The 25,945-nt window shown below is 34.7% G+C and overlaps 3 protein-coding genes across 3 annotated transcripts; 1 reads left to right on the forward strand and 2 right to left on the reverse strand.

The window, feature by feature from the left end:
• Nucleotides 1-8,490: 8,490 nt before the first annotated feature.
• Nucleotides 8,491-10,669, reverse strand: LOC110698775 (cysteine-rich repeat secretory protein 60-like). The gene is made up of 3 exons (XM_021876298.1): nt 9,759-10,669; nt 8,828-8,947; nt 8,491-8,696 (listed from the first exon to the last, which is right to left on the reverse strand). The coding sequence occupies exons 1-3, from the start codon at nt 10,480-10,482 to the stop codon at nt 8,689-8,691; spliced, it is 852 nt and encodes a 283-aa protein (XP_021731990.1). The 5' UTR covers nt 10,483-10,669; the 3' UTR covers nt 8,491-8,688.
• Nucleotides 10,670-14,276: 3,607 nt separating this feature from the next.
• LOC110698777 (dynein light chain 1, cytoplasmic-like) lies at nt 14,277-15,592 on the forward strand. The gene is made up of 2 exons (XM_021876300.1): nt 14,277-14,952; nt 15,235-15,592. The coding sequence occupies exons 1-2, from the start codon at nt 14,815-14,817 to the stop codon at nt 15,382-15,384; spliced, it is 288 nt and encodes a 95-aa protein (XP_021731992.1). The 5' UTR covers nt 14,277-14,814; the 3' UTR covers nt 15,385-15,592.
• Nucleotides 15,593-15,696: 104 nt separating this feature from the next.
• On the reverse strand, nt 15,697-25,356 carry LOC110698772 (glyoxylate/hydroxypyruvate reductase A HPR2-like). The gene is made up of 2 exons (XM_021876295.1): nt 24,917-25,356; nt 15,697-17,702 (listed from the first exon to the last, which is right to left on the reverse strand). The coding sequence occupies exons 1-2, from the start codon at nt 25,340-25,342 to the stop codon at nt 17,184-17,186; spliced, it is 945 nt and encodes a 314-aa protein (XP_021731987.1). The 5' UTR covers nt 25,343-25,356; the 3' UTR covers nt 15,697-17,183.
• Between the last annotated feature and the right edge of the window lie 589 nt (nt 25,357-25,945).

A 25,945-nucleotide genomic window follows, 5' to 3' on the forward strand; every position in this document is an offset into this window, starting at 1 on the left:
GGATACAACAGTATAAGGATTAAGGAGTGAGGACTATACTATATAAACCTCAAAATTACTACCACTACTAATCTACTGTAGTGCAAGTGCAAGTGCAACTGCCTTTAACTTGTGTGGATGTGTTCGATTGTAGGGCTAGAAGTGTCGGCAACCGACGAATTTCTACCAAATTATGATAGAGATCGAATTAGAATCTCTTTTTCAAATACTAGACAATGCAAGGTTATGTTGAAGTATTAGAGCTTATAGTAGCATGTCATTCTGATGGGGATTTCCATATACCTTAATTTTTTAAATTCGACTTTTTTTTAAGATTGGGTGGCATGAATGACCCGAGATATGACTGTTAAATATTACCTCTGTTTTTTTTAGTTGACACTTTTTGACTTTAGCACTGTTCAGAGTATTCACACACTCCCCTTTGGCCGTGTTTTGTGCTTTATACATAATGAAAAATATAGTCATGTGAGATATTGTTAGATTCGTCACGATATATATTTTAAAAAAATCAACTTTTCATAGTTTTTGCTTATCGGTAATCAAAGATATGAATGGTTGAATTTGTGCATTGACAAACGTGACTAAAGAAATGTGTCAACTAAAAAAAAACGAATGAAGTATATTGTAAATATCCTTCGACTATACAATATACTCCCTTCGTCCCATAATAGCTGACACAGTTCTCATTTCCGTCCGTCCCAGAATAACTGACACATTACTAAATATAGCTTGGAACCACTAATTTAAAATTATTTTCCTCTACTCTTGCATGACGTACTGATTTTTGGAAAAAAATTTCTGCCACATAAAAAATTCAAAAGAAATCTTTTTACATTAAGAAAATGTATTAAATGGCCTCACTCAAAGTTTTCTTAAATTATGTGCCCATCTCAACGTCTCAGATATTCTGGGACGGAGGGAGTATTTACAATGACATTGTTGGTAAGTGTAAAATGTCTATTCATTTTGTGATGTCGACTTAGATCGAAACATTTTGCATAATAATCATTAAAACACTAGTTGAACACTCTATAATCTAAAGAAGACAACACCTAACACTAGCAGAAAAACAGAAATGAGCACCGCAAAATGCGTACCAGTTTTTAAAAACCGGTGCCAAAAAGCATAGGCGGGATTGAGGGAAAGGGGAATTCGCACCAGTTCAAACCAAACCGGTGCGAAATGATGTTAATCGCATGCTATTGTTAAAAAAAAAAACCGGCCTTTAATTATCTTCTTTCATTCTCTTTCCTCGATCTCTCTTCTTCTCCCATCTGCCTCTCTCTCATCTCACTCACTCTCCTCTTGAACTCTCTGTCTTCTCTCTCTTCTCGCTCTCTCTCCCACCACCAACCACCACCACCGTAGTCATCTAATGGCGACGCTGCTCCTCACAAGGTTTATTCCTCCTTTTTTTTTTGTTAATTTTGTATAATTTGGGTTAGGGTTTCGATTTCGTTGAGTTTTTGGGTTTTGATTTTGGATTTTGTGATTATGTTGTTGTGTTTGAGTTTGAATTTGTATGTGATGTTTGATTTTGAGTATGATTTTGATTTTGTCCCTCTTGTTTGATGATTATTGTAATTTTTTGATTCCCGGAAACCCCTTTTTTGATTTTTCTTGTAATTTTGATTTCTAGGTGTTTTCACTTAGTTTAGATTATGGGTTTATTTAATTGGGTTTTAGTAGCCTTAGCAGACTTGATAGTAAGTTTTGGGGTTTGAAATCAGATTCCACAACTCAGTTTTATTGCGATTGATCTAGGGTTTTGTTAATTTGTTTCAATAATTGCGATTGATTTAGGATTTTGTGAATTTGAGCTTTTGGAATTGTGAATATACGGAAAACGGAATGGATTATGGGTATACGGAGCATTTGAATAGTGTTGCATGTGTGTACATTGGTCACCTGCTAATTGCAATGTTTTCCTTGTGTGTGTGATGATCAGAAGCTGATTTCTGCAATCTGGTTGGGCTTGTTGGTTTACAGAGGACAAAATTTCTGCAATCTGATTTCTGCAATGTGATTAATCGCTTGATTTTGGTTTCAGAGTGTTAACAATGATGCATCTGCTATCTTTTTTCTTTTCCTGCTTATGCTTTGTTGCTCATATTGATGTTGGACTTGTTTGTTTGGCCTGAGAAATGTGACTCATGTGATCTTTTTTTTTTTTTTTTTTTTTTTTTTTTTTTTTTTAACTATAGTTTTCTTGATCTTGTCCTTATAAAGGATCAGTTAACCTACTGTCACATAACTACATTACCTGATGCTGTGAATTACATGTGTGAAATCACAAGCACGTGAACTTGAATTTCCTTTACTTTCAAACACAATTTTTTTTAGTCAAATTGGCATACATGATAGGGCTTAGTGATGATCAATTAATTTTCGAGTCTTCATCTGTTTATATAAGCTTAATAATTGAGGAGTCCTCTAGGACTATGGTGGCATATATGATATGTGTCTTTGGAAAAAGAACAAGGAAAAAATGACTGAGCTAGTAGCCAAAGTGGCTTGAATTTGATGAAGTGGTGGTTGAGGCCAAGAATTTCTGCTAAATAGCTAGCTAATTTCCCTTTTATGATACCGTATCTTCTTTTTGTTTTTCTGTAAAAGTCACCTATATTCATAAACTGTATAGTCTCTGCTGAATGAGTGCTTTCTGATGTAAATAATTGAATACATTAAATGTGTTGCTTGAATACTCCTTTGCTTCTATTTCTGTTTCTGTTGTGGTAAGTATTTGATGAGGTCAATGCAAAGTGTCAAGAACTTTGTCTACGAGGTGAAGAAGGCAGAGAATTAATTCTCCATTAGCTTGAAGCTCTCTTTCCTCCATTATATTGAAGCAGCTTATGCTGATACTTTTTTCAAAACCATCGAATATCAATTTCTGTTTTGGGTTTATCGTTAAGTTAATTGTGAGGAAAGTTAACTTTTGGTTGTTCTATGCTAGATTATTGAACTATGGCTACAATTAGTGAAGCTATTAGAAATTTTAGAGGTCAATTTTGATGCTGTAATTTTGATATGTACAATTTACTTTGATATTCTGAGGTGACGAAAATTTAGTGTGGTGTTTAGGTCTCCTTAGATCATTTGGTGGTTTTTGGGGCTCCTTTAATGATTTTGTACTTTTTGTTTGATATTTGGTGTGTTTTGATTTTAGGGTTTAATTGGGGTTCTTACTTTGTTTTGGGATGTAGGTTGGACTGCATCAATTTAAGGTGAGTAATGGGGATTGCATCTATGTGGAGAAGCTTAAGTACTGTGACTGTCTGGTAATGACAAGGTAATTCGTTTTTCTGCTTGATTTTATGTTCAGTGATTGAAATTGTAATAGTGATAGATTATAAATTGGTAATGCATACGGTTTCCCGGTGGTTAATGTGACGTGTTATGATGCACATCATTACCTTATTGGTCTGGTCTGATAATCCTTCTCTGTTAATAACTTCAACAGACTGGGTTGTATATACTTGTATATTTCATTCTTCTTTTATTTCATTATCCACTTGAATAAATTTTGAGCTAAGTTCTGTTTGGACTATTCCTCTCACAATCTGCTTATACTTTGTTTTGCACTATGATAAGAAAGGCATGTATTTCCATTATTTAGTTTGCAAAATTTTCTCCAAAAAAGACAATGATGTCAATGTGCTCTACAAAGCTTCAAAATAAAAGCTCCAATAACAAGATTGAGAATTTCTTTCTGATTCACCTTTATTTGATAAAAGCTCACAGCTTGTCCATCATTAAAATTAGAATCATCTATGAAATTACCATAATAACAGCCACATTTCACGTCTTTTATGAGCTACTTGGTATTTTTTTATCTTTATCTGCTGATGTGCTCATATGATCTGTATGATCACTAAATGTGCACTTCAATTTGGACCAGAAATAGGAGAAAACCCTGTATATAACCAATCTAGGTCTCATATTTGCACCCAAACTTGCCCTGATTCTCTTCTACAAGTCTAAGCAATATTGTCTAGCTGCATTCCCTTGGTCTTTTGTCCAAGTATAACAGTCGCGTACTCTACTGTTTTTATAAAATTTAGAAAAAAGTTGTCATTTTTTCTTAAATAGTATATAGTAATGGTTTCTAATTGACTTTTCAAAAACATCCTCATCAATGTTATATTTCGAGGGGGTTGTAAGAATGACCCAATTATTAAAGGTCTTTTAATTTATTTATGCCTTTGATAATTTGTTCTTGATGGGAGGAGTATTAATGAAAGTAATGAAACTACTGCCGTAATTATAGTTTAAAGCATGATAGCTAGCTCTTGGTTTGCTTTTTATTGGTTGCCTTCTTTGCTTATATCCTAGGAAAGAAATCATGATAGTATGTATACATCCATAATTTTCCTATTTTCTGTATATTTTGCTTTGTGTCTATTGTAACAAGTTGTGTGATGTATTTTTGCTTGTAAAAGTTAGCAAATCTTTCAAAATCTAGCATCATACAAGAGCATAAGTATTAATTTGCTTGAAAGGAGGCATTGGCTTGTGGAATTTTGCTTTAATTGTAGCTTAATGTGAAATTCCTGTCAGATTAATTAGAATTTTTTTATTTTGTTGCTTGATTTAACAAATTCACAACCGTGACTCAACTGTCTCACCATGGCATGCTATATGTTCCTTTGGGATACACCTTTGGGAAGGGCTTGTTTGAAATGGAAGAGGTGAAAGGAGGATCTTCATATGGTGCAGGAACTTTTGCAGGAGACAGATCTTGTCAACCGTCGGAGCTGGAACTTTAGCAAGCATTTTATGAAAGTAAGTATCTTGTTGAGGTTGCAAAGAAGCTCAAAAGTTAAGCCCCCTGTTGGTGCAACGTACTCATCAATCATATCATTGTAAACGTATATAACATCATAACATACCAACTGTAAAATTGGAAATTTTTTTCCAAATTAAATTTGTACTATGTTGAAGTTGAACCATATTACTTGAAAATAAAGAATCAAAGAAAGAATCAAATCTTCATTTTGATGCATCATTAAAAAAACACATTCTTTATTATTCTATTCCAAGGACAGTGCTCTCATTCTGTCTTGTATTATGTGTACAACAACATCATCGGAGTTTGACTCAAGCAGGAAGGGCGCCCAGTAGAATTCAATGGTCGCATTATAATCCTGAAGTTATAATGATATATAGAAAGTTGAAGCGCATGTTTGATTAATCTGGCATAAAATTAAATTAATGCAGATTGCAGTGCTCTCTGACCTTTAATCTGAAGACTGTCAATGAAGAGTTAGAGTTCTCCATCACTTTGCCTTCTTCAGGTACAAGTCTATGCAGAAGACAGATCATGGAAATTAAATTTATTTTTTGGATGAAAATTGTAATATTACAGCCTTTTTTAATGAAAATATGTAACTTTATATATATATATTAGTGTTTCCATATCAATTTAAGTGAAAAAACATGCAAAAAAAAAGAAATTTTTTGTAAAAAAAATTTTGGGGCATTTTTGGCACCGGTTTTGGTTTTGAATCGGTGCCAAAAGTTTTCTTTTTAATATTTCTGGGCCATTATTCGCACCGGTTTTGGAAAAGAACCGGTGCCAAAAGTTTTTATTTTTTTTTATTTTTTTGGTATCCCTCAAATCTACACCGGTTTAAAACCGATACTATATGGGGGTTTTGAACCGGTGCCCATTTACATTTTTTCGCCTAGTGTAATAACTTTTTTATATTCATCTACACCCATTAATTTTAAATGTTATAAGCTGGAATGTTGTGAGTTAAAAAATGAATGCATAATTGGTGAACTATCCCTATTGTTACATCACCATTGTAATTAATTAGGGCGTAGGAGTACGTATATATATAATGCAATAAGGAACACAAATTATTTTGTCAATATTGTCTCCATCATTCATTGATGTGTGTATTTTATTTTTTATTTTTGGAAAAATAAAATAATTTTAAGGTGCAAATCATCAAATGTATGTTATTGACGTTTATGGTTCAAGTCTTTAGTGGTTTAACTTTTAAGGTTATGATAAATACTACAAATATACGTAGTAAAAAACAAGTTAAACAACCCATGATTGGTATATATCATTATATCCTGGATGGATGAACGAAAGCTAATCAATTGTATCATTGTATGAATAGGATATGAATGCGATTAAGCAAACTTGCTTAGACGAATAATGAAATCTTTATGAAAGTAATTGATGAAAACTTATGATAAGGATATGAATTGGACTATACTTCCTCAAGATTTCATTTTTTTTTTCAATATTTATCTATTTTATGGAGCCTCAAAATCAAAAAAACATTAAATTGAAACTTGAATTATCTTGAGTCAAAGGTTGTACCTTAATCAAAATGAAAAAGAGCATAGTAGTACTTACTACTATGTTTGTTCTTTTTTAATTGTAATGTTTGGAATTTGATATTACTAATTACGGAATACTTTATGTTTTTTTTAAGTAAAATTAAGAGGTTAATTTGAGATGGTGAGCGCCTGAGCGATGCTACTCCACTACTACCTCAACCTTTGACAATAAACAAAATTTATGTAACCCATTTTATGATAAGAATAAAATATGAAGTATTAAAGAATGGAAGAAGTAGATGACTAATCCAAAATAGTGGACTGTAAAGCAAGAAAGCACTCCAAGACTTCCTTACCTACCAATAATAGAAATGAAGAAATGAGTACAAAACCAAAAGAAAAGTAAATACGACAAAGTACTAATACACCTTTTAATTATAATAGCCAGCCAATAACGTTGGCCCACATCGGATTAAGACTAAACACCCTTCGTTGCCCAAATTGTTAGCGCTAGTTACCATTACAGTTTACTCCTTCTCATGGATCGATAGCATAGCCCAAATATACAGTGCTCAGTTGGTCACCCTTAAACGGGCCTACAGTTTATAATTGGGCTAGTTCCATTATAATTTGAAAGGACTTGGTCTTCCGTTCATTCATTGGTGTGCTACTATTGAGGGTTATATAGTCTAGACTTATAATTATGCTAAATTCTTCATATGTTTTGATTTAGACACATTTCTTTAAGCATGTAAGCCAATACATGATTTTAATTATTAGTATATTTAATATCAATAAAGAAAGGAAGAAAGCTATAAAAAGATTATATTAGGAAAAAAAAAAGATACATTGAGACGAATCTAACAAAATTACACATGACTATGTTTAGTCCCAAGTATAAATCACAAAATAAAGCCAAAGTGAGTTATGTGAATAGTATATTTGAGATTATTGTTACTTATTTTATTAGTATATTCAAAGGGGCATATTTGAGGTTATTGTTAGTTATCTTATTAAATTAGTATATTCAATCAAGCAAAATGAACTCATTGTGCGAGTCTAGTTCGAATGATTTAACTTATGATACTTGGCTATGCGAGTAATTAAGTCTTACAAATCTATCCTCCAACCTCCAATCTTCGGAGAACCTTGTTTCCTATCTTGTGTTTTGTAATTTGAAAAGACGAAAATAAACTTGTGTTTCAAAGCGAACCCTTCCCTTCCCTTCCCCCCACACCATTATCCATCTTGCTTCCTCTCAAGCTTGGGACTTTAGGCTAGCTAAAGGTGCTGATACCTCTACTCCAACCCAGTCTATCCATGTAGCCCCCCTCACTGCCACATGCTTCATATGTCAAAGTTGGGGAATTAACAACTATTGCAAGGATTCTTTGGGATCATGAGGGTACTTGGTACATACATTGGTTTTTACCAACGAGTCTATGCAAAGTCATCACTTGATGGTAATAAGGGAGGGCTTGAAAATTTTGAAGCAACAACAACCACAACATACCATTTATGTAAATTTTTAAATTGTTGATTTTAAACTAAGGTTTAACTCCCCATCAATACATATAAAATTTTATGCTAATCTCTAAATTAATGTAAAATCATTTACTTCCCATCAATACATATAAAATTTTATGCTAATCTCTAAATTAATGTAAAATCATTTTTATCAACCAACTAGTCTAAACATTCAATGAAAGCATTAAGTCAAACTAGTCAATGTAATTTATTATTAACAACTAATTACCAAACAATGACTTTTATCTTTACTCTTTTCTAATTTTTCTTACCCTACATTCATAAATGTCAACTTTATCTTACAGTCTTACACATTAATCACTTGCATGAACACTCATATGGCTAAGAGTAAAATGGCCGGTATTAAATATCACACATAAATAGTTTAAAGAACGAACGATGTAGTAAAATCTTTCGGAATCCAATGCATAAAGATAACAACATAACTTCCATGCAACTTTAAGGAAATGCATGTGGCATATCTTAACATCAGACAATGCAACTTTAATACTACAAATTAAAGCTTTGACAAAAGTGTGTTGAGTTTGTGGATTCCTCTTGCTTTTTTTGCATGAATATGCAGAGTCATGTACACAGGTCCATTTTCTTTTTTGCTTTAATTTCTTCCTTTATAAAAGCTTTGCTTAATGAAAGAATACAATATTATCTATAAAAATATTTATATATAGAGTAAAAGGCAACATTAAAAATGGTAGAGCAATAATAATGTCATATTTAAAGAGAAGCAAGAATGGATGGAAAGTAGACATTATGTAGAGGAAAAAAAAAAGATGAGAAGGGTTGGCGTATGTAAAAGTAGCCATTTTTTTTGGGATGTAAAGTCGTTGATAACTTAACCATTTATTTACCTGTGAAAGAGAAAGAAATAGAATTAATATTATTATGTAGAAAAGATAATTATCACGTTATTATGTAGTTTTGACTTATAATATGACAACTAAATTCGAATACAAGCAGTGTAAAGGATTATATAGCTTACTGCTTCCAGCGAAGACTCGGCAAATGAAAGTGAGAAATATGATGACAATCACAATTGCAGCTAGTAGTCCAATTACCAGTGCAAAATTTTTCACTCCCCTATTTTTGTCGTCGGATCCTCCTACAAAGAAAAGGAAAATAAAGATAAAATGAGTAAGTCAAATGCATAAAGTAATGTTACAATGATATGGATCCTAGTCATTAGTCACCACAAAAAAATACTGATTATATTAGGTCCAAGCATCCAACTATGTAAATGGACATTTTCGAAAAAGTAACTTCACATATACATAGTATTTTGTTGTTGAATGACTCTTGCTTTAATTAGAGTATATTCATAACATGCATGAATTATTTTGCTAAATCTTGCCTTTTTGTAATTTTACTTTAAGCTATATTTTTAAAAGCAACATGTTTTTCCAGTGTATCAAGAGCCACAAATGTCAAGTAATGTAGGTAGACAAAATATATACGATTATGAATCTTTGATATCAGCAACCAATACATTAACCAATTAATTTAGTTGACATCTATTACAAGTACAAACATAGATTGTTAGACTCTAAAATTATAATATATACGGGAGTATGTACTTTGTAATTTGTAAGTTCATTGACTATGTAATGTACGTACGAGTAGAAAATACCAAAAATTGACGTATTTCTCCATTTATATTATGTTGTTTCCATAAGTTATTCTATTTTTCAATTACGATAACAAAACCAAAACCGGGTTAAGATATAAGTATTAATATTGTCATTAAATTTATAAGTAACATGTTATATCTAAATGTCAAGCATATTGTTGAGAATTACAAGTAATGAATTCGTATTGCACTAGCTAAAAAAAAAGAACGGAGAGAGTATCGATTAAATCATTAAAACAAAAAAAGTGACTAGATATTTATTTAATTTATGTATAGGAAAACTTACCAATACCATTATTATTGAAATATCCACGACCACCTCCAATAGTATACCTAACGTAACATTTTCCCAAATACATATCACCATTACCACTCGTAGCACATTCCATCTTTACTTGATCAACACTCTCTTTCAAGCAATCTTGACATTGCCCTTCACTCAGATCCCCTACACACTGCGCAATCACCGCCACATCCTTCGACCCGCCGGCTCGATAAAACCCTCCTCCGTTCCCCACCACCCCTTCCAACACCGCGTCTCGGTTCACAATCTTATCTTGGTTCCCCGTAGGCTGTCCACACTTTTTCATCACCACGGTCTTATCCTCGGCCCCAATGAATGTGTCGTTGTCGTACTTAACGTAGCACCCTTGGAGTTGGATGGCCCCGCCGCATGACCCGGGGCATAAGGCTCCTAGACGGCTTACCGAGTTGGCTACGCACGTGGCGCAGTCCGGCATGGGGAGGTCGCCTCGGCATTGGTAGAGGCCGTAGACGACCTCGTGCATGGAGGTACCGGCAATGGCGAAGTGGTTGTAGGCCATGTAGGTGGCTGAGTTGACTAGGGAGGTGAGGAGGGAGTTGAGGTTTGAGGTGTAGGCGACGTCGGAGGAGGAGTACTTGATTTGGGAGCAGCCGCCGTAGACGAAGGAGTTGAGGGTGGAGGAGTCAGAGGCGGTGGCGAGGGAGAGGATGAGTAAGAGAGGGAGTATTGGAAGTGAAGTTGCCATGTGATAATAATGTAAGGGTTTGAGCTTGGGAGAAAAAGGGAAAGAAAATGATGTAGAGAATGAAGTTGGTGTTGGAAGCTTACATGAGCATATATCACTTGCTAGGGTTAGTTGTTTTTTCTAATGTTATGCTTCCAAGGTCTTTAAGGATAATGTTAGGGGTATTATTGTAAAACTATAGGGATACATATACTTCCTAATATATAGAGTACGTAGACCCTGTTCTTTTGAGTTGTTCTGCTCTGCTCTGCCTTGCTCTGCTCTGTTCTACCCTGCCCTGCTTTGCCCCTACTCTACATGCTTTGCTTAAAATAATAATTAATAATAATAATAATAATTAATATTTAATAAAAATAATAATATTTATTATTAATATTTAATAATAATAACTAATATTTATAGATAATAATAATTTATATTTTATAATAATAATAATAATAATTAATATATTATATTATTTACACATTTTATAATGTTATAAAAAGAGTAAAAAAAAATCTAAAAATAATCAAATAATAATAATAACAATAATAATAATAATAAATAATTAATGGTAATAATGCGATGATGATAATAATAATAATAATAATAATAATAATAATAATAATAATAATAATAATTAATGGTAATAATGTGATGATGATGATGATGATGATAATAATAATAATAATAATAATTAATGGTAATAATGCGATAATAATAATAACAATAATAATAATAATAATAATAATAATAATAATAATAATAATAATAATAATAATAATCTGCTCTGCTCTGCTTTGCTGAAATCTGCTCTACTCTGCCCAAAAGCTCAAAAGAACAGGGTTGTAGTATATTATCATTGATATTATATAATTATGTGGTCGTCTTTCTTTAATTCATTATTGATAAATCATGTAAAATAAAATAGGACAGCAAATTGAGATTAGTAATAGTGCTCCCTATGTTTCATTTAATTTTTAATCTAAATTGCTAACTCTATACACACATTATATATTCTCTACATCATTGGATTTTCTTAGGTTCAATCCAATAGTATGATTTTGAGTTTGCCCCAATTAGTCCTAGTGATAAACATTTTTTTTTAATTTAATTTTATTTTATTTTTATTTATCACATGACATTTTCGTAAATAAATCAACAATTTTATCCAATCAACATCAACTGTGGAGCCCACATTAATTAAAAAGTTGTTGATTTATTTACGAAAATGCCATGTGATAAACTGTTTTTGTTTCTCACTGAGAGTAACATGTATTTTCTCTATGATTTTTACACAAGAAAACAATTGAAATTTAAAAAAAACAAAAGCTATTTCATTATCTATCAAATATAATCTGGCTTCATTTTAACTATGAAATATACTTGTACTAGAAATGGTATCAATTTCACACCAATTCCAAGATAGACTCCACACTTAGCTTAATTATTAAATTGGTCTTAACTAGTTTAAAGTCAAATCACAAACAATAAAATCGGACTTGTAACCGGGTCATAGAATTTGGGTTGTATATTCGGTCTAACTCCCTTTTACTTTAATTTTTTTGGTTGATATGACTTATCAACATAATTGGACATCATATTCATACATATTCATATATATTCATTTATTAGTAGCTTTTAGGTGAGAGAGATTCGGTTTGTTCAAATAAAGCTTAAATCCTTAAGAAATAAAGGTTCTTCATTTGAATTATATAAAAAGCATAGGTAAAGGCTAAAGGGAGAGCACACTATAATGTATATACTCAAATCTCATTGGAAGAAACTTGAAAAAAAGATGCCTAAAGATTAAAGGATCATCTGTTGCTCGCTTTATAAAAGTTTATCTAATAAGAATATTATGATTTAATGGCTGCTTTTAGTAATCTAATGAATGATACAGCTTATATGTTGGACCATTTGTAGAAGGCCCATTAGCCCATAATCTCTAGACTAGCCTTGGACGGACTCGCTTTGGATAAAGCTGTCAAATCGGGTGTGCAGATCAAGTTTGATTTAAATCTGGTCAAGTCATATTATATTTGGTTTATGTTGGGTCAATGAGTTCATGCAAATCAAATACAAAGTATGAGTTAAAGTTCTATTTGGATAGTTCTTGGCTTGGATAGCACTAGAATGTGGATCGTCAAATTATGATGCTTTCTTCATGCCGAATAAGGGTGATTGAAACTCGAGCAGCTCAACTCTTGCCCTTTAATGAGTGCAATACAACGCTTAATCCCTTTCTTTGACCCTTCAATGATTTCATCCCTAGCTATGTTATACAGACACAAATGCGCTTGAATGAAGAAGATGACGGACAATGGACAACTTAATTGCGATCAAAAGGACGAGCTTTCCCATCCCCAAGAGAATCTCGCAAGCAATGATCTACACCAACTGGGCAACATGACTAGTTTGATATCACATACTTGCCCTTGCCTACCAAATTGTACAATGTACAAATGAGTGTACTATACTACAAGTGATATATTAAGGCCAAGTATTCGGCGTTCAGAGGGGATCAACTAGCCAAGGCACCAACTATCTCATGTAACTATACTACAAGTATTTGATATCCTGGAACCAATTACTTTCTAAGTATACTAAACTAATTCTTTTATGCGGTTAGTGGCAGAGTCAGAATTTTTACAATGATAGGGCACCGTACCATCTAAAACCCTTTTATCAAGGCCTTAAAAATCGTTTTTAAAAAGTAATAAGACACATTTACGTGCCGCATATCAATAATGAAATAATGTTTTAATATCAAGATTCAAAATTACTTAGCAATCGTACTTTTCAAAATGAATATTGGGCAAGAGATTAGAACCCCATGACCTTTGATAGAAAAGGTAATATTCTAACCACTAGGCTGCTGGTAAGCTTGAACATAATAATGCACTTTGTATTTTATTTAAACAAAATTTGAACTTACTTTTTTTTTTTTTTTTTCTTCCTAGTAGGACACAAGGTGGCTCCACCACGGTATGCGGCACAGGCCACAATATTACTCTGTAGTTGAGTAGAATGTGACACTGTGACCGATTGATTCAAATAATGTTGTTGACAATGCATATATAAAATTAGTAAATTACAAATAGAATTATTACCAACCATGCATAAATGAGGTTACTAATGAAGTTGCGGAATCGTAGATGAAACAATGTTGAATGGTGCTGAGAGTGAATGTAATGGTGTTGGGCAGTTGATGTTTATCTGTAAGACTGTAAGAGTGATATTAATGGATAAACTCCCAAGCAGGTGGGTGACACACAAATTCAGTTTCCTTGGTTAATCCTAAATTAAAGCATATAAAATATTTCATATTCTACTACTCCAACACACACCCACGTCATCATATTACATCTAATCCAAATTTGGCACGTCAAAATTTTATACTCCCAACACATTCACACATCATACTACTCCGTAGTAAATATTACAATATCTATCCCCATTATTATACTTTGCACTTATAAAAGTTGTCTCCTTCTTTCTCACACAGTCATAATACACAAAATTTAGGATGGCATTTTAGATTTTACACACTCTACCAACCAATATTACTTGGATAATTTATTCTTTTTGTTCCTTAAAATGTCCATTATAAATTTTCACTTTATTAATTACACTTATAGCCACAAACTCACAATGTAGATTTGTTATTCAATATGTGAGATGATAAATTTACGAAGAGTAATTCCAAAGGCTATTCTCACTAAAATGAATATGAATCTGAGATCTGGCCCATATTATTAAAAAAGAAAATAGGTCAATTTTTAAGGAACGAAGAAGTACTTAATCTCTTGTGTTCAACTAGAAAAATGGTACAATGACATAACACATAAGGGGCAATTGTCAATCATAATACACCCAATAGACAAATTGAAGTGAGTACAAAATTACACCCGAATATAGATGATTAATCGTAATAATATACTTATGTACAATATCAATGAATAATTAAAAAGTCTAATTAATAAACAGAACACTAAAGAACAGAAAGGGTACCCTCAAAGTTGGGAGGAAAAATTATTAATAACACTAAAATGTAAGCAAAGTTTGGAATATGTGCCAGACTTCAATTATGTAATCATAAATACGCAAACAAATGGAAGGCTAGAGATGGGCATATCAGGCTCCCACTTCTCTCTGTATATAAAAAGCCAACCTCTGCTTCTGCTAACTTTCTATATTTTACCACATTTAGCTTTTGAAACTTGAAACTCATTTTTTTCCTTATAAAAGAAAAAAATAGTACAATTGAGTTTATCTTATCTGGGTTTTAAAGATAAGAATCAATCAGATCGTATCTCATCTGGGTTTTTGTTTTGGAAAGAAAGAGAGAAAATGTTGGAAGGTAAAGCTCTGATAGAGGACACTGATATGCCTTTGAAGATGCAGATCCAAGCTATGGCTTCTGCTTCTCATGCTCTTGATCTCTTTGATGTTTTTGACTACAAATCCATTGCTGCTCACATTAAAAAGGTATTGTACAAATAAACCCGACTCGTGTTTTTTTATTTCCTCCAGTGCTCATCTACTCATGTCGGACATAGGTACATGTCAAAGTGTCAAGCTTAGTGATATTATGAAACAATTTCATGGTTTGGGTATAAACAAAGTGTTAAATGTCCGTTATGTCAAATCTCACACAGGTGGGGTATTTGAGGGTTTAATGAAAAGTCCGAGTAACATAGCTTAGTACTATGACTCATATAATATGTACAAGTAATTGTTTTCTAATATGATATGTGCAAAATGTAACAGGATTTTGACAAGAAATATGGAGGAGGATGGCAATGTGTGGTGGGATCAAATTTTGGGTGTTTCTTTACACATTCAAAAGGAAGTTTCATCTACTTCACACTTGAGACACTCAAATTTCTCATCTTCAAAGGGGCTGTTTCATCTTCTTGACTTAGATAGCAAATAGCAAAGAAAAAAAATAAAGGGGGAAAGTGCAATTAATTACCCTTTTATTATTCTTATGTTTGTTATTTTGTTTAACTTTCTAGGCTTTGTTAATGTCATCCCACTTTGAAGTGTAACTGGGTGATTTTCATCTGCCCAGTTTCACCAGTTTGTAAATATTACTGCATTATAATCTAATAATCTTTAATCTTTATTCATCCTAATTTTTTTATGGAATATTATTATTGTTATTATTATAATTAGTCAAATAAATAGTCTCACTACGGCATGTCTGCATTAATTGTTTTGATGAGTATACGTTAAGATTGAGATTTCTTATAAATTTAAGAAATCTAAGCGTGTGGGAGTCTTCTTTTTCTAATTTGGATAGATAATGGTGATTATATTGTATTGATGAAATTTTAAGAAATGGGAGTACTACTTTAAATGACTCATTCAATTGGATAAAATCCTGGGGTGCGTTCAAGCCTCAAGTGTCATGCATCTACCCTCACCATTATCATCTCTAATTAGATACATTCATAGCAAATTTTTCCGAACATTACAAGATATTACTTCATTATACGAGTATCATTTTAGGACGGAGAGTGTATAGAGGTCGTAAGTCCATAGTGCTGGAACCTTCCTCCAAATTCTAATTTATAAAAGAGCCAATACATGTTCTCCAACTTTATAAAACGAACAAAAAGAGATAGACCCCTACACATTGACATTGACGTGCCTAAAAAAATTGAATCAAGAATCACTTATTCATCCACTATACACATAAATGATTATTAAATCATGCCAAATTAACATAATTAAGTTCTATTAATCAGTTGGTTCAGTGCATCTTCCAAAACCCCAAAAAAGTAAGGCCTATTATCGAGTAATTTTTACAGTTAAACTAAACAAAATACATGTGCTCTAAGATGCTAATTCATGGATAAGGTGAGCCACCTAATGTTTTAGCTAGTCTTAAGGATGAGGTGAGCAACCTACCCATACATGCATATTCTGTGATGCAGAAGATAATAAAGCGGGTGATATGGAGGTGCAGGAAATGGCCTTAAACTCACATCATCATGTCAAAGGGTTGTCAACTAGTTATTCCAATCCGTCAAGTCTGGCTAACTGACTAACCCTCTCGTTATTTACTTATTTCAGTCCAACGAATCTGGCTAATTGCCTAACAATTACACAACTAACCGAGACTTGATATCAATGGTGCTTTTACTTTAGATTAACAATAGTTCACTAATTTTAGGTTTTAGAACATAACATCCACAGTTTGCTGCGGTTCTGCCTAGCTTATAATGGTTCGATCTTCTCGGTGTCTCCATCAGAAGTGCTAGTACATAACAGACTGTGAAACGGATGATAAAATTACTACTTGCATTAGTTTTAAGGATAACAAAGTTGAATCACTGAAAAATGAAGTTTTGTTGCAACTTTGTACATCCAGAATCAGATCAACAATTTGTCATTTGACTATCTAAGAGGTTTAGACAAGAAGCTAAATCTTAAACTAAAGGAGATTGCAAAAAAACTGTGATATGGTAAATGAAAATTTTATGTTAAAAAAAAGGCAGATCATGTGTGTATGTATGAAAATCAATGATGCCTTTCATCGCCTCAGATTACTGCAAAGATGAGAGAAAGCTCAAGCAATATGAGGCATCTCAGTGAAAAATCAGAGAATTACCAGAATCTCAGGCGAGCAGAGCCTTTTCATAGCTAATGCGGCGATAAAACAGATTGTGTTGATCTCAATGATCCAAAGTCTTCCATGCCTTCAGATAATGTTAAATAACTGGAGTCAACAATGGCTCTTTTCGGAAATGTGCCTCCAGATTTCTGATCACGAGATCAGCCATGGCCTTGCAAGTTTCAACAGTGTCACTTCCAACATGAGATAACATCACCACGTTATCAAGCTTCAACAGTTCTTCAGGAACGTTTGGCTCATTCTCAAACACATCAAGCCCTGCACCACCTAATCTACCTTCAAGCAGAGCAGATACAAGCTCAGCTTCAACAACATGAGCACCTCTTCCAATGTTTATGAGGATACTCTTTGGACCCAGTGCATCAATGACATCACGGTTGATGATATGACGGGTTTCTTCAGTTAGGGAGCATGAAACGACAAGGATTTCACAGTTAGCTGCCAAGTCAATAACCTTTTCATAGTATTTGTACTGCACATCAGGTTTCTTAGACCTGGAGCAGTAACTAACTTGGCATCCAAATGCTCCTGCTCTCTTTGCAATAGCAGAGCCAATCCTGCCCAATCCAAGAATTCCCACTGATTTACCAGTGAACTGGAAAGATATAATAGGAGAAAAAGAACGAATATGAGAAAGACTATACAGATGACCAATCACAATTATGTTCCACTAATGTCAAAGCTGACCTATGACATCATAACATTTGTAAAAGATAGTAAAGCATACAACTATAACAGACAGTTAGCATCTTATTAAAAACTGGCATTGCATCTTTAATATCATATACTTCTTTTTGTAGTAATTAGTAAATCTAAGCAAACATTTACAGTTTGGAAAGGAAGGCAAGTCAAATGAAAGTTATGACCAAGCTTCTCATTTTAAAGAATATAATCAACAAGCTGAAGATTTAACACAGTAGGCTTGAGGACCAGTTAGATGGCTCTGATCAACTTTTAAATGAAACTGTTATCTTCGGTCAATCATACCGATACCGAAGAAAGAAAACTTACTTGCTCAATGTTGCTAAATCTTGTTCTATAATACTTTGTATTGAACAGCTGAATCTACTGGCTTAAAAGTGTTTGGCAACTTAATTAAAATGACTTACAAGTCCTATGAGATTAAGCAGCTTAATAATGCTGGCTGACTAGCTTAAAAAGGTATAAAAGATGGCATTATCATCTTATTTACAATGGTATTTCTTTCATCAGATATCCAACCATTACATTTTGGTTGCTGATGAGTGATGACTTTTGCAAATGTTAATGGACCTTCATCTCCTATAAGTCTTCACTTTTACGTAGGGATGGGGGGTTTTCTCTAATCGAAGGGAAATACGAGTACTAGTTTATTTCTTCTAACAGGCTGGTATTTGTCTCTGTACAAATGAAACTCATGAGGTCAAATTTTTTCTTCATAATTATTCCTATCCCTTTTATCTCAGGATTTTATTGAGCAATTTATCACAGAGAAATAAAATACAGTTCCAACGCAAAACCTGTTATGGGTCCAGCCCAATTTGTGGTAAAATGTATTTTGTATTTGGCCCATTTTACTTGGTCAAATTTTATTACATTTTGCTAGTTTGTAGTAAGTCTTTTTGGGCTTATTTTTGGTGGCTTTCTTAGAAAGCTTTGGGGTAAAATTTTTGTGAGATTAGGGCAGCAGCCAAGTGAAGTGAGGAGTGGAATTCATTCACAAAAAATGACAACACACAAAAGAGAGAGAAAGTGAGTATTTCATTTTCGGATTTTTCTGGACAGCCTTTAGAGATTTGTCCGTTGCCAGAAATTCAACCGTTGGATCATCCTCAAATTTTGACAGCTTGTTCCTGACATCAAGGGCTTCATTTTGGACGGTGGAGATCGTCGTTTGAGCTCTAGTTTGGTCAGAATCGTCCTTGGACAGAAGCACTGTTTTTGGGTGATTTCTACTCCTCTTGTTCTCTAATTTTCATCTCTTATTGTTTGTTGTTGTTGATGGGTGTATAAACCTTTTGTAGACTGATTTGGGTTTATTTTACCCTCAACTATCAATAAGAGAAGTTAGGGTGGACTCCTTAACGGTCCCGTGGTTTTTTATCCTTCACATCGAAGGGGTTTTCCACGTAAAAGTCTCGTGTGTTGATTATTATCTTTTCTTCCTATTATTGTTGGTGCTATTGTTATTTTGCTACTGCATTATTGCTGGTTGTGTGTGTGGTTATTTGGTTGTGAAATAATTTGGGTTGATTTGTTTGAATTATTGGTTGATTGTCTTGAGTTGGTGATTTTGTGAGAGTCGTAGTGACCTCTTCCGATCCCTACAACTTGGTATCAGAGCCGTGGTTAATATAATCACATTATGGAGTCGAGTAGTAGTAGCTCGATGGTTAAATTGACATCAACTAATTATTCAATTTGGAGACCTATGATGGAAGACTTGTTATATTGCAAGGACTTGTTTGACCCTATTGACTCTGTCACTGATAAAGATGGAAATGTTTCTAAACCATCTAAACCGGATAAAATGGAAGTTAAAGATTGGGAAAAGTTGAAAAGGAAGACTTTGGGGACAATTAGGCAATGGGTTGATATTAGCATATTCAACCATGTGTCACAAGAGTCCGACCCTTATGAGTTGTGGAAGAAGTTAGAAGGTCTTTATGAAAGGAAGACCGCCCATAATAAAGCTTCATTGATTAAAAGACTTGTTAATTTGAAATTGAAAAATGGAAAGTCTGTTTCTGAGCATCTTAATGATTTTCAGGATATTATTAACAAGTTGACTACTATGAAAGTTACTCTTGATGATGAGCTGCAGGCTTTGTTTTTGTTGAGTTCTTTGCCAGATAGTTGGGAGACCTTGGTTGTGACTATTAGTAACTCTGCTCCAGATGGTGTGTTATCTTTGGATGTGATCAAAGATAGCATGTTTAATGAAGAAATCAGAAGAAAGGAGATGGGAGTTGATAATTCACATGCTCTTGTTGTTGAGAATAGAGGAAGAGGCAAGAGTAAGGGTCCCAAAGGTCGTGATAACTCAAGGAGTAGGTCCAAATCCAATGATGGAAGAAATGTGAATACCTGCCACTACTGCAAGAAGCCTGGTCATATCAAGAAGTATTGTTTCCGTTTGAAAAAGGAACAGAGAAAGAAGAATGATTCACAAAAAGAGGGAGATGATAAAAACACTGCAGCAACAGCTTCCAAAAGTGATGATGAGGTCACTTTGATTTGTGCAACTAGTGAGTGTCATCATGTTGACAGTTCAGACACAGAGTGGTTAGTAGATACAGGGGCTTCATACCATTGTGTTCCCAAGAGAGAGTACTTCATGAACTACAAGTCTGGTGATTTTGGTAGTGTGAAGATGGGAAATCAGAGCTCAGCAAGCATTGTTGGGCTAGGTGATATTCGTGTGAAGACAAGTGTTGGGTGCGTGCTTACATTGAAGAATGTGCGCCATATTCCTGATCTACGCCTTAATTTGTTGTCTGCTAATGTTCTTGATTTAGAGGGTTTCCGACATACCTTTGGTGATGGTAAGTGGAAGTTGTCTAAGGGTTCGATGACAGTCGCTCGGGGTGAGTTGTGTTGCTCTTTGTACAAGACATATTTGAGTGTATGTTCTGGTGAGATTAATGCAGTGGAAGAGAAGAATTCTCCTAATTTGTGGCATCGAAGATTGGGACATATGAGTGACAAGGGATTAAAACTTTTAGCAGGTAAAACATTGATTCCTGTTGATAAAACTGTTTCTCTTGACCCTTGTGATCATTGTTTGGCAGGAAAGCAGCATAGAGCTTTCTTTTCCAGGAAGTCTACTAGAAAGCAAGCCAAGTTGGAGTTAGTACACTCCGATGTTTGTGGTCCCATTGAAGTTGAATCTCTTGGTGGCAATAGATATTTTGTCACTTTCATTGATGATGCTACTCGAAGAACTTGGGTGTATATGTTGAAGACAAAATGCCAAGTGTTCGAGGTCTTCCAGAAATTTCATTCCATGGTAGAAAGGGAGACAGAAAGAAAGTTGAAGCGTCTTCGAACTGACAATGGTGGTGAGTACACTTCGAAAGAGTTCAAGTATTATTGCTCACAGCATGGCATAAGACATGAGAAGACAGAGCCTGGTACACCACAACACAATGGAGTTGCAGAAAGGATGAACAGAACCATTATGGAGAAAGTGAGATGTATGCTTAGAATGTCTGACCTTCCTAAGACATTCTGGGCTGAAGCAGTTCAGTGTGCCGTTTATTTGATCAACCGTTCTCCATCAGTTCCTCTTGGTTTTGACATTCCTGATAGAGCATGGAAAGGGTGTGATCCTTCATATTCACACTTGAGAGTCTTTGGATGCAAGGCATTCATGCATGTGCCGAAAGATCAAAGATCGAAGCTTGATTCCAAGACTAATCCATGTGTCTTTGTTGGCTATGGTGATGAAGAGTATGGTTTCAGACTATATGATCCTGAAAAAAAGAAGGTTGTGAGAAGTAGAGATGTAGTATTCTTTGAGCATGAGAAGGGTGCAGATCTTCTGAGTACAAGGTATTCTTCTACTTCAGAATTGTCTTTTGATACTACTGATGATGTTTCTTCTCCTACACCTGTAAATCAGCCTGCAAATGAGAATGTTGAGGAGAATCATGAAGATGTTGGTGAGGTACAACCTGATGGTGATGTACCAATTCATCATAATGATGATGGCGTTCATGAGGATGATGGTGTTGATCATGATGAGTCTTCATCAAATGAGGAAGAAGTACATGAAGAGGTTCATGAGCAGGGGGAGCAACCTACCCCTCAAGTTGTGGATACACATGTTCGAAGGTCAACCAGAGAGCACAAGCCTTCAACAAGGTATCCAAGCTCAGAGTTCATTCTACTCACCGAGGATGGAGAGCCAGAAAATTATCGAGAAGTGTTGTCTCTTGAAGAGAAAGATTTGTGGCTCGATGCAATGAAGGAAGAAATGGATTCCTTACAGAAGAATGAAACTTATGAGTTGGTGAAGCCTCCCAAGGGTAAGAAAGTCTTGAAAAACAGGTGGGTTTTCAAGAACAAGAAAGATGGTGAGAAGATTGTGAAGAGGAAAGCCAGATTGGTGGTCAAGGGATGTAACCAGAAAAAGGGCATTGACTTTGATGAGATCTTCTCTCCAGTTGTCAAAATGACTTCTATCAGAACTGTGCTAGGGTTAGCTGCAAGTCTTGATCTTGAGTTAGAACAGCTTGATGTTAAAACTGCCTTTTTACATGGTGACTTGCATGAAGAAATCTACATGGAGCAACCTGAAGGATTTGAGGAAAAGGGGAAAGAAAATCTTGTTTGCAAGTTAAAAAAGAGTCTTTATGGGCTTAAACAGGCACCAAGGCAGTGGTACCGAAAATTTGATTCGTTTATGACAAGTAATGGTTATAAGCGGACTTCTGCAGATCCTTGTGTGTACTTTAAGAGGTTCCCTGGTGGCAAGTTCATTATCCTTCTTTTGTATGTAGATGATATGCTGATAGTTGGACAAGATTCAGAGATGATTAGCAACTTGAAGAAAAACTTGTCCAAGTCATTTGACATGAAAGACTTGGGTCCCGCAAAGCAAATCTTAGGCATGGAGATTGCTCGTGATAGGAAAGCGGGAAAATTATGGCTATCACAAGAAAAGTATATTGAACGGGTTCTTGAAAGGTTCAATATGAAGCATGCCAAGCCTGTTAGTACACCACTTGCACCACATTTCAAGCTAAGCAAGAAAGCTTGTCCTACAACAGAGAAGGAGAAAGCAAGTATGTCTTCTATTCCATATTCTTCTGCTGTTGGTTCTTTGATGTATGCTATGGTTTGTACTAGGCCAGATATTGCACATTCTGTTGGATTAGTGAGTAGATACTTATCCAATCCGGGTAAGGCTCATTGGGAAGCAGTAAAGTGGATCTTCAGATACTTGCGGGGCACTTCCAAGTTAAGTTTGTGTTATGGAAGTGGCAAACCTTTACTTGAAGGATATACAGATGCAGACATGGCAGGTGATCTTGATAACAGAAAGTCTACCTCAGGTTATGTGTTTACTTTTTCAGGGGGAGCCATCTCATGGCAATCCAAGCTACAAAAATGTGTAGCATTGTCAACAACTGAGGCAGAGTATATTGCAGCTGTGGAAGCTGGCAAAGAGATGCTATGGCTTAAAAGGTTCCTTCGTGAGTTGGGTTTGAAGCAAGGAGAATATGTAGTGCTTTGTGATAGTCAAAGTGCTATGGATTTGAGTAAGAATGCAATGTACCATTCTCGTACCAAGCATATTGATGTTCGATATCATTGGTTACGAGATGTGATTGAAGAAAGGCATTTGAAACTGAAGAAAGTCCACACCGACAAGAATGGTGCAGATATGTTGACTAAGATGGTTCCCGGAAGCAAGCTTGATGTTTGTAGCAAGCTTGTGGGAATGAGCTTCAAGTGATGCTTGAAGCGTGTTGGTCTTCCCCGTGTTGGGCTGGAGGGGGAGATTGTTATGGGTCCAGCCCAATTTGTGGTAAAATGTATTTTGTATTTGGCCCATTTTACTTGGTCAAATTTTATTACATTTTGCTAGTTTGTAGTAAGTCTTTTTGGGCTTATTTTTGGTGGCTTTCTTAGAAAGCTTTGGGGTAAAATTTTTGTGAGATTAGGGCAGCAGCCAAGTGAAGTGAGGAGTGGAATTCATTCACAAAAAATGACAACACACAAAAGAGAGAGAAAGTGAGTATTTCATTTTCGGATTTTTCTGGACAGCCTTTAGAGATTTGTCCGTTGCCAGAAATTCAACCGTTGGATCATCCTCAAATTTTGACAGCTTGTTCCTGACATCAAGGGCTTCATTTTGGACGGTGGAGATCGTCGTTTGAGCTCTAGTTTGGTCAGAATCGTCCTTGGACAGAAGCACTGTTTTTGGGTGATTTCTACTCCTCTTGTTCTCTAATTTTCATCTCTTATTGTTTGTTGTTGTTGATGGGTGTATAAACCTTTTGTAGACTGATTTGGGTTTATTTTACCCTCAACTATCAATAAGAGAAGTTAGGGTGGACTCCTTAACGGTCCCGTGGTTTTTTATCCTTCACATCGAAGGGGTTTTCCACGTAAAAGTCTCGTGTGTTGATTATTATCTTTTCTTCCTATTATTGTTGGTGCTATTGTTATTTTGCTACTGCATTATTGCTGGTTGTGTGTGTGGTTATTTGGTTGTGAAATAATTTGGGTTGATTTGTTTGAATTATTGGTTGATTGTCTTGAGTTGGTGATTTTGTGAGAGTCGTAGTGACCTCTTCCGATCCCTACAAAACCTTCTCTCATAAATGTCCCATAAAAAAAACTCAAACAAGACCATCATGTTATCAACTATCTCCTAGTAAAGGGGGGCGCGGGGGGAGTAATGCACATCTAAGCTTGTTCATACGACACAGAATCTGCATAAGCTTAACCTTAGAAAGTCCTTAATCCAAATACAAGAACACATTGATCAATAATCTTTTGGTGGCAGGAAACCAAATGGAACATGAAACATTTTACGAAATTTAAACGAGTTGTCCAGGGTCAATAACCACATGGTGCGATTAAATCCCAAGTCTTCAATACCACCTCCCAAGACTCAACGAACTCACTAATTGGCAATTTTGGCATTCCCTCATTCTCAAAAAGCTCAAACACTCAAGTAACAACAAATGCATATAATAAAGTCATAAACACCACCAATCAAAAACCTAAGAATGAATCAAATAACATCAATCAAACAAATACTTAGTAAATGAATAATCTTTATATAAAATCTAATTATAAGAATAAGAGAACAACCTTAGTAGACAGAGGAAAAGCAGAATTCTTCCAACACCCATTTCTGACAAAAGCATCAGCAACGCAAACCCTTCGAAGAGTACTCAAAATCAACCCAATAGCTAAATCAGCAACATCATCAGTAAGAACATCAGGAGTATTAGTAACCTTAATTTCTCTCTTTTTACACAAACCCAGATCTATTTTATCAACCCCAACACTGTAGCTTGCGACAATCTCTAAATTGGGGAGGAATTCGATCACTTCAGCATTGGCACCGTTTGCTGCATTGCTTACAATTGCGTGGATTGAGTTTGAGTTTTGTTTGAGAAATTGTGGGGTTGAGCAAGGTTTTTCCCAGATTTTGAAGAGGGTGAAGCGGGAATTGAGTTCGTGTTCTAAGTAGGAGGACATTGGGGAGGTCATTAGTACGCCTTTCTTCTCCATTTGTAAAGTAGAGATGTGAGAGAAAAGGAGTGAATAACCTGGGCACCGTGCCGGGCCGGGCCGCCGCGGGCCGTGCCTGGCGGGCCACGGGCTGGTTCGTGTCGTGCCCGTCGTGCCGGCGGGCCCAGGATTTCGTGCCGTGCCGTGCCGGCCATTTTCACAGGCCAGCCCACGGCACGGCACGGCCTGGCGGGCTCGTGCCGTGCCGGCCTGCGGGCTGGTGCAGTTTTCAAATAATTTTTTTTTTTTTTTATATGACAACATTATAAATTAATAAGTTTATAATGTATATAAGTTATAAAATTATAATTATAAGTTTTATAAGGTTATAACTTATAAGTTTATAACTTATAAGTTATAAGTTATTAAGTTATGAATTTTATAATTATAAGTTGAATATTTATGTTTTATAATTTGTATATTCAATATTTATATTTATATATTTACTTTATACTATTACTTTAAAATTTAATGTTTATGATTTATTAGTAATTGGTATAATTTTATTTTATTTTAATATGAATTTACAAATTGTAACAAAACGGGGAAAAAAGGCAAATTGGACTTTGGATGTGAATAATGCGTACTTTATATTATTATTAC

Source organism: Chenopodium quinoa, unplaced genomic scaffold, assembly GCF_001683475.1.
Source record: "Chenopodium quinoa cultivar QQ74 unplaced genomic scaffold, ASM168347v1, whole genome shotgun sequence".
Lineage (NCBI taxonomy): Eukaryota > Viridiplantae > Streptophyta > Magnoliopsida > Caryophyllales > Amaranthaceae > Chenopodium > Chenopodium quinoa.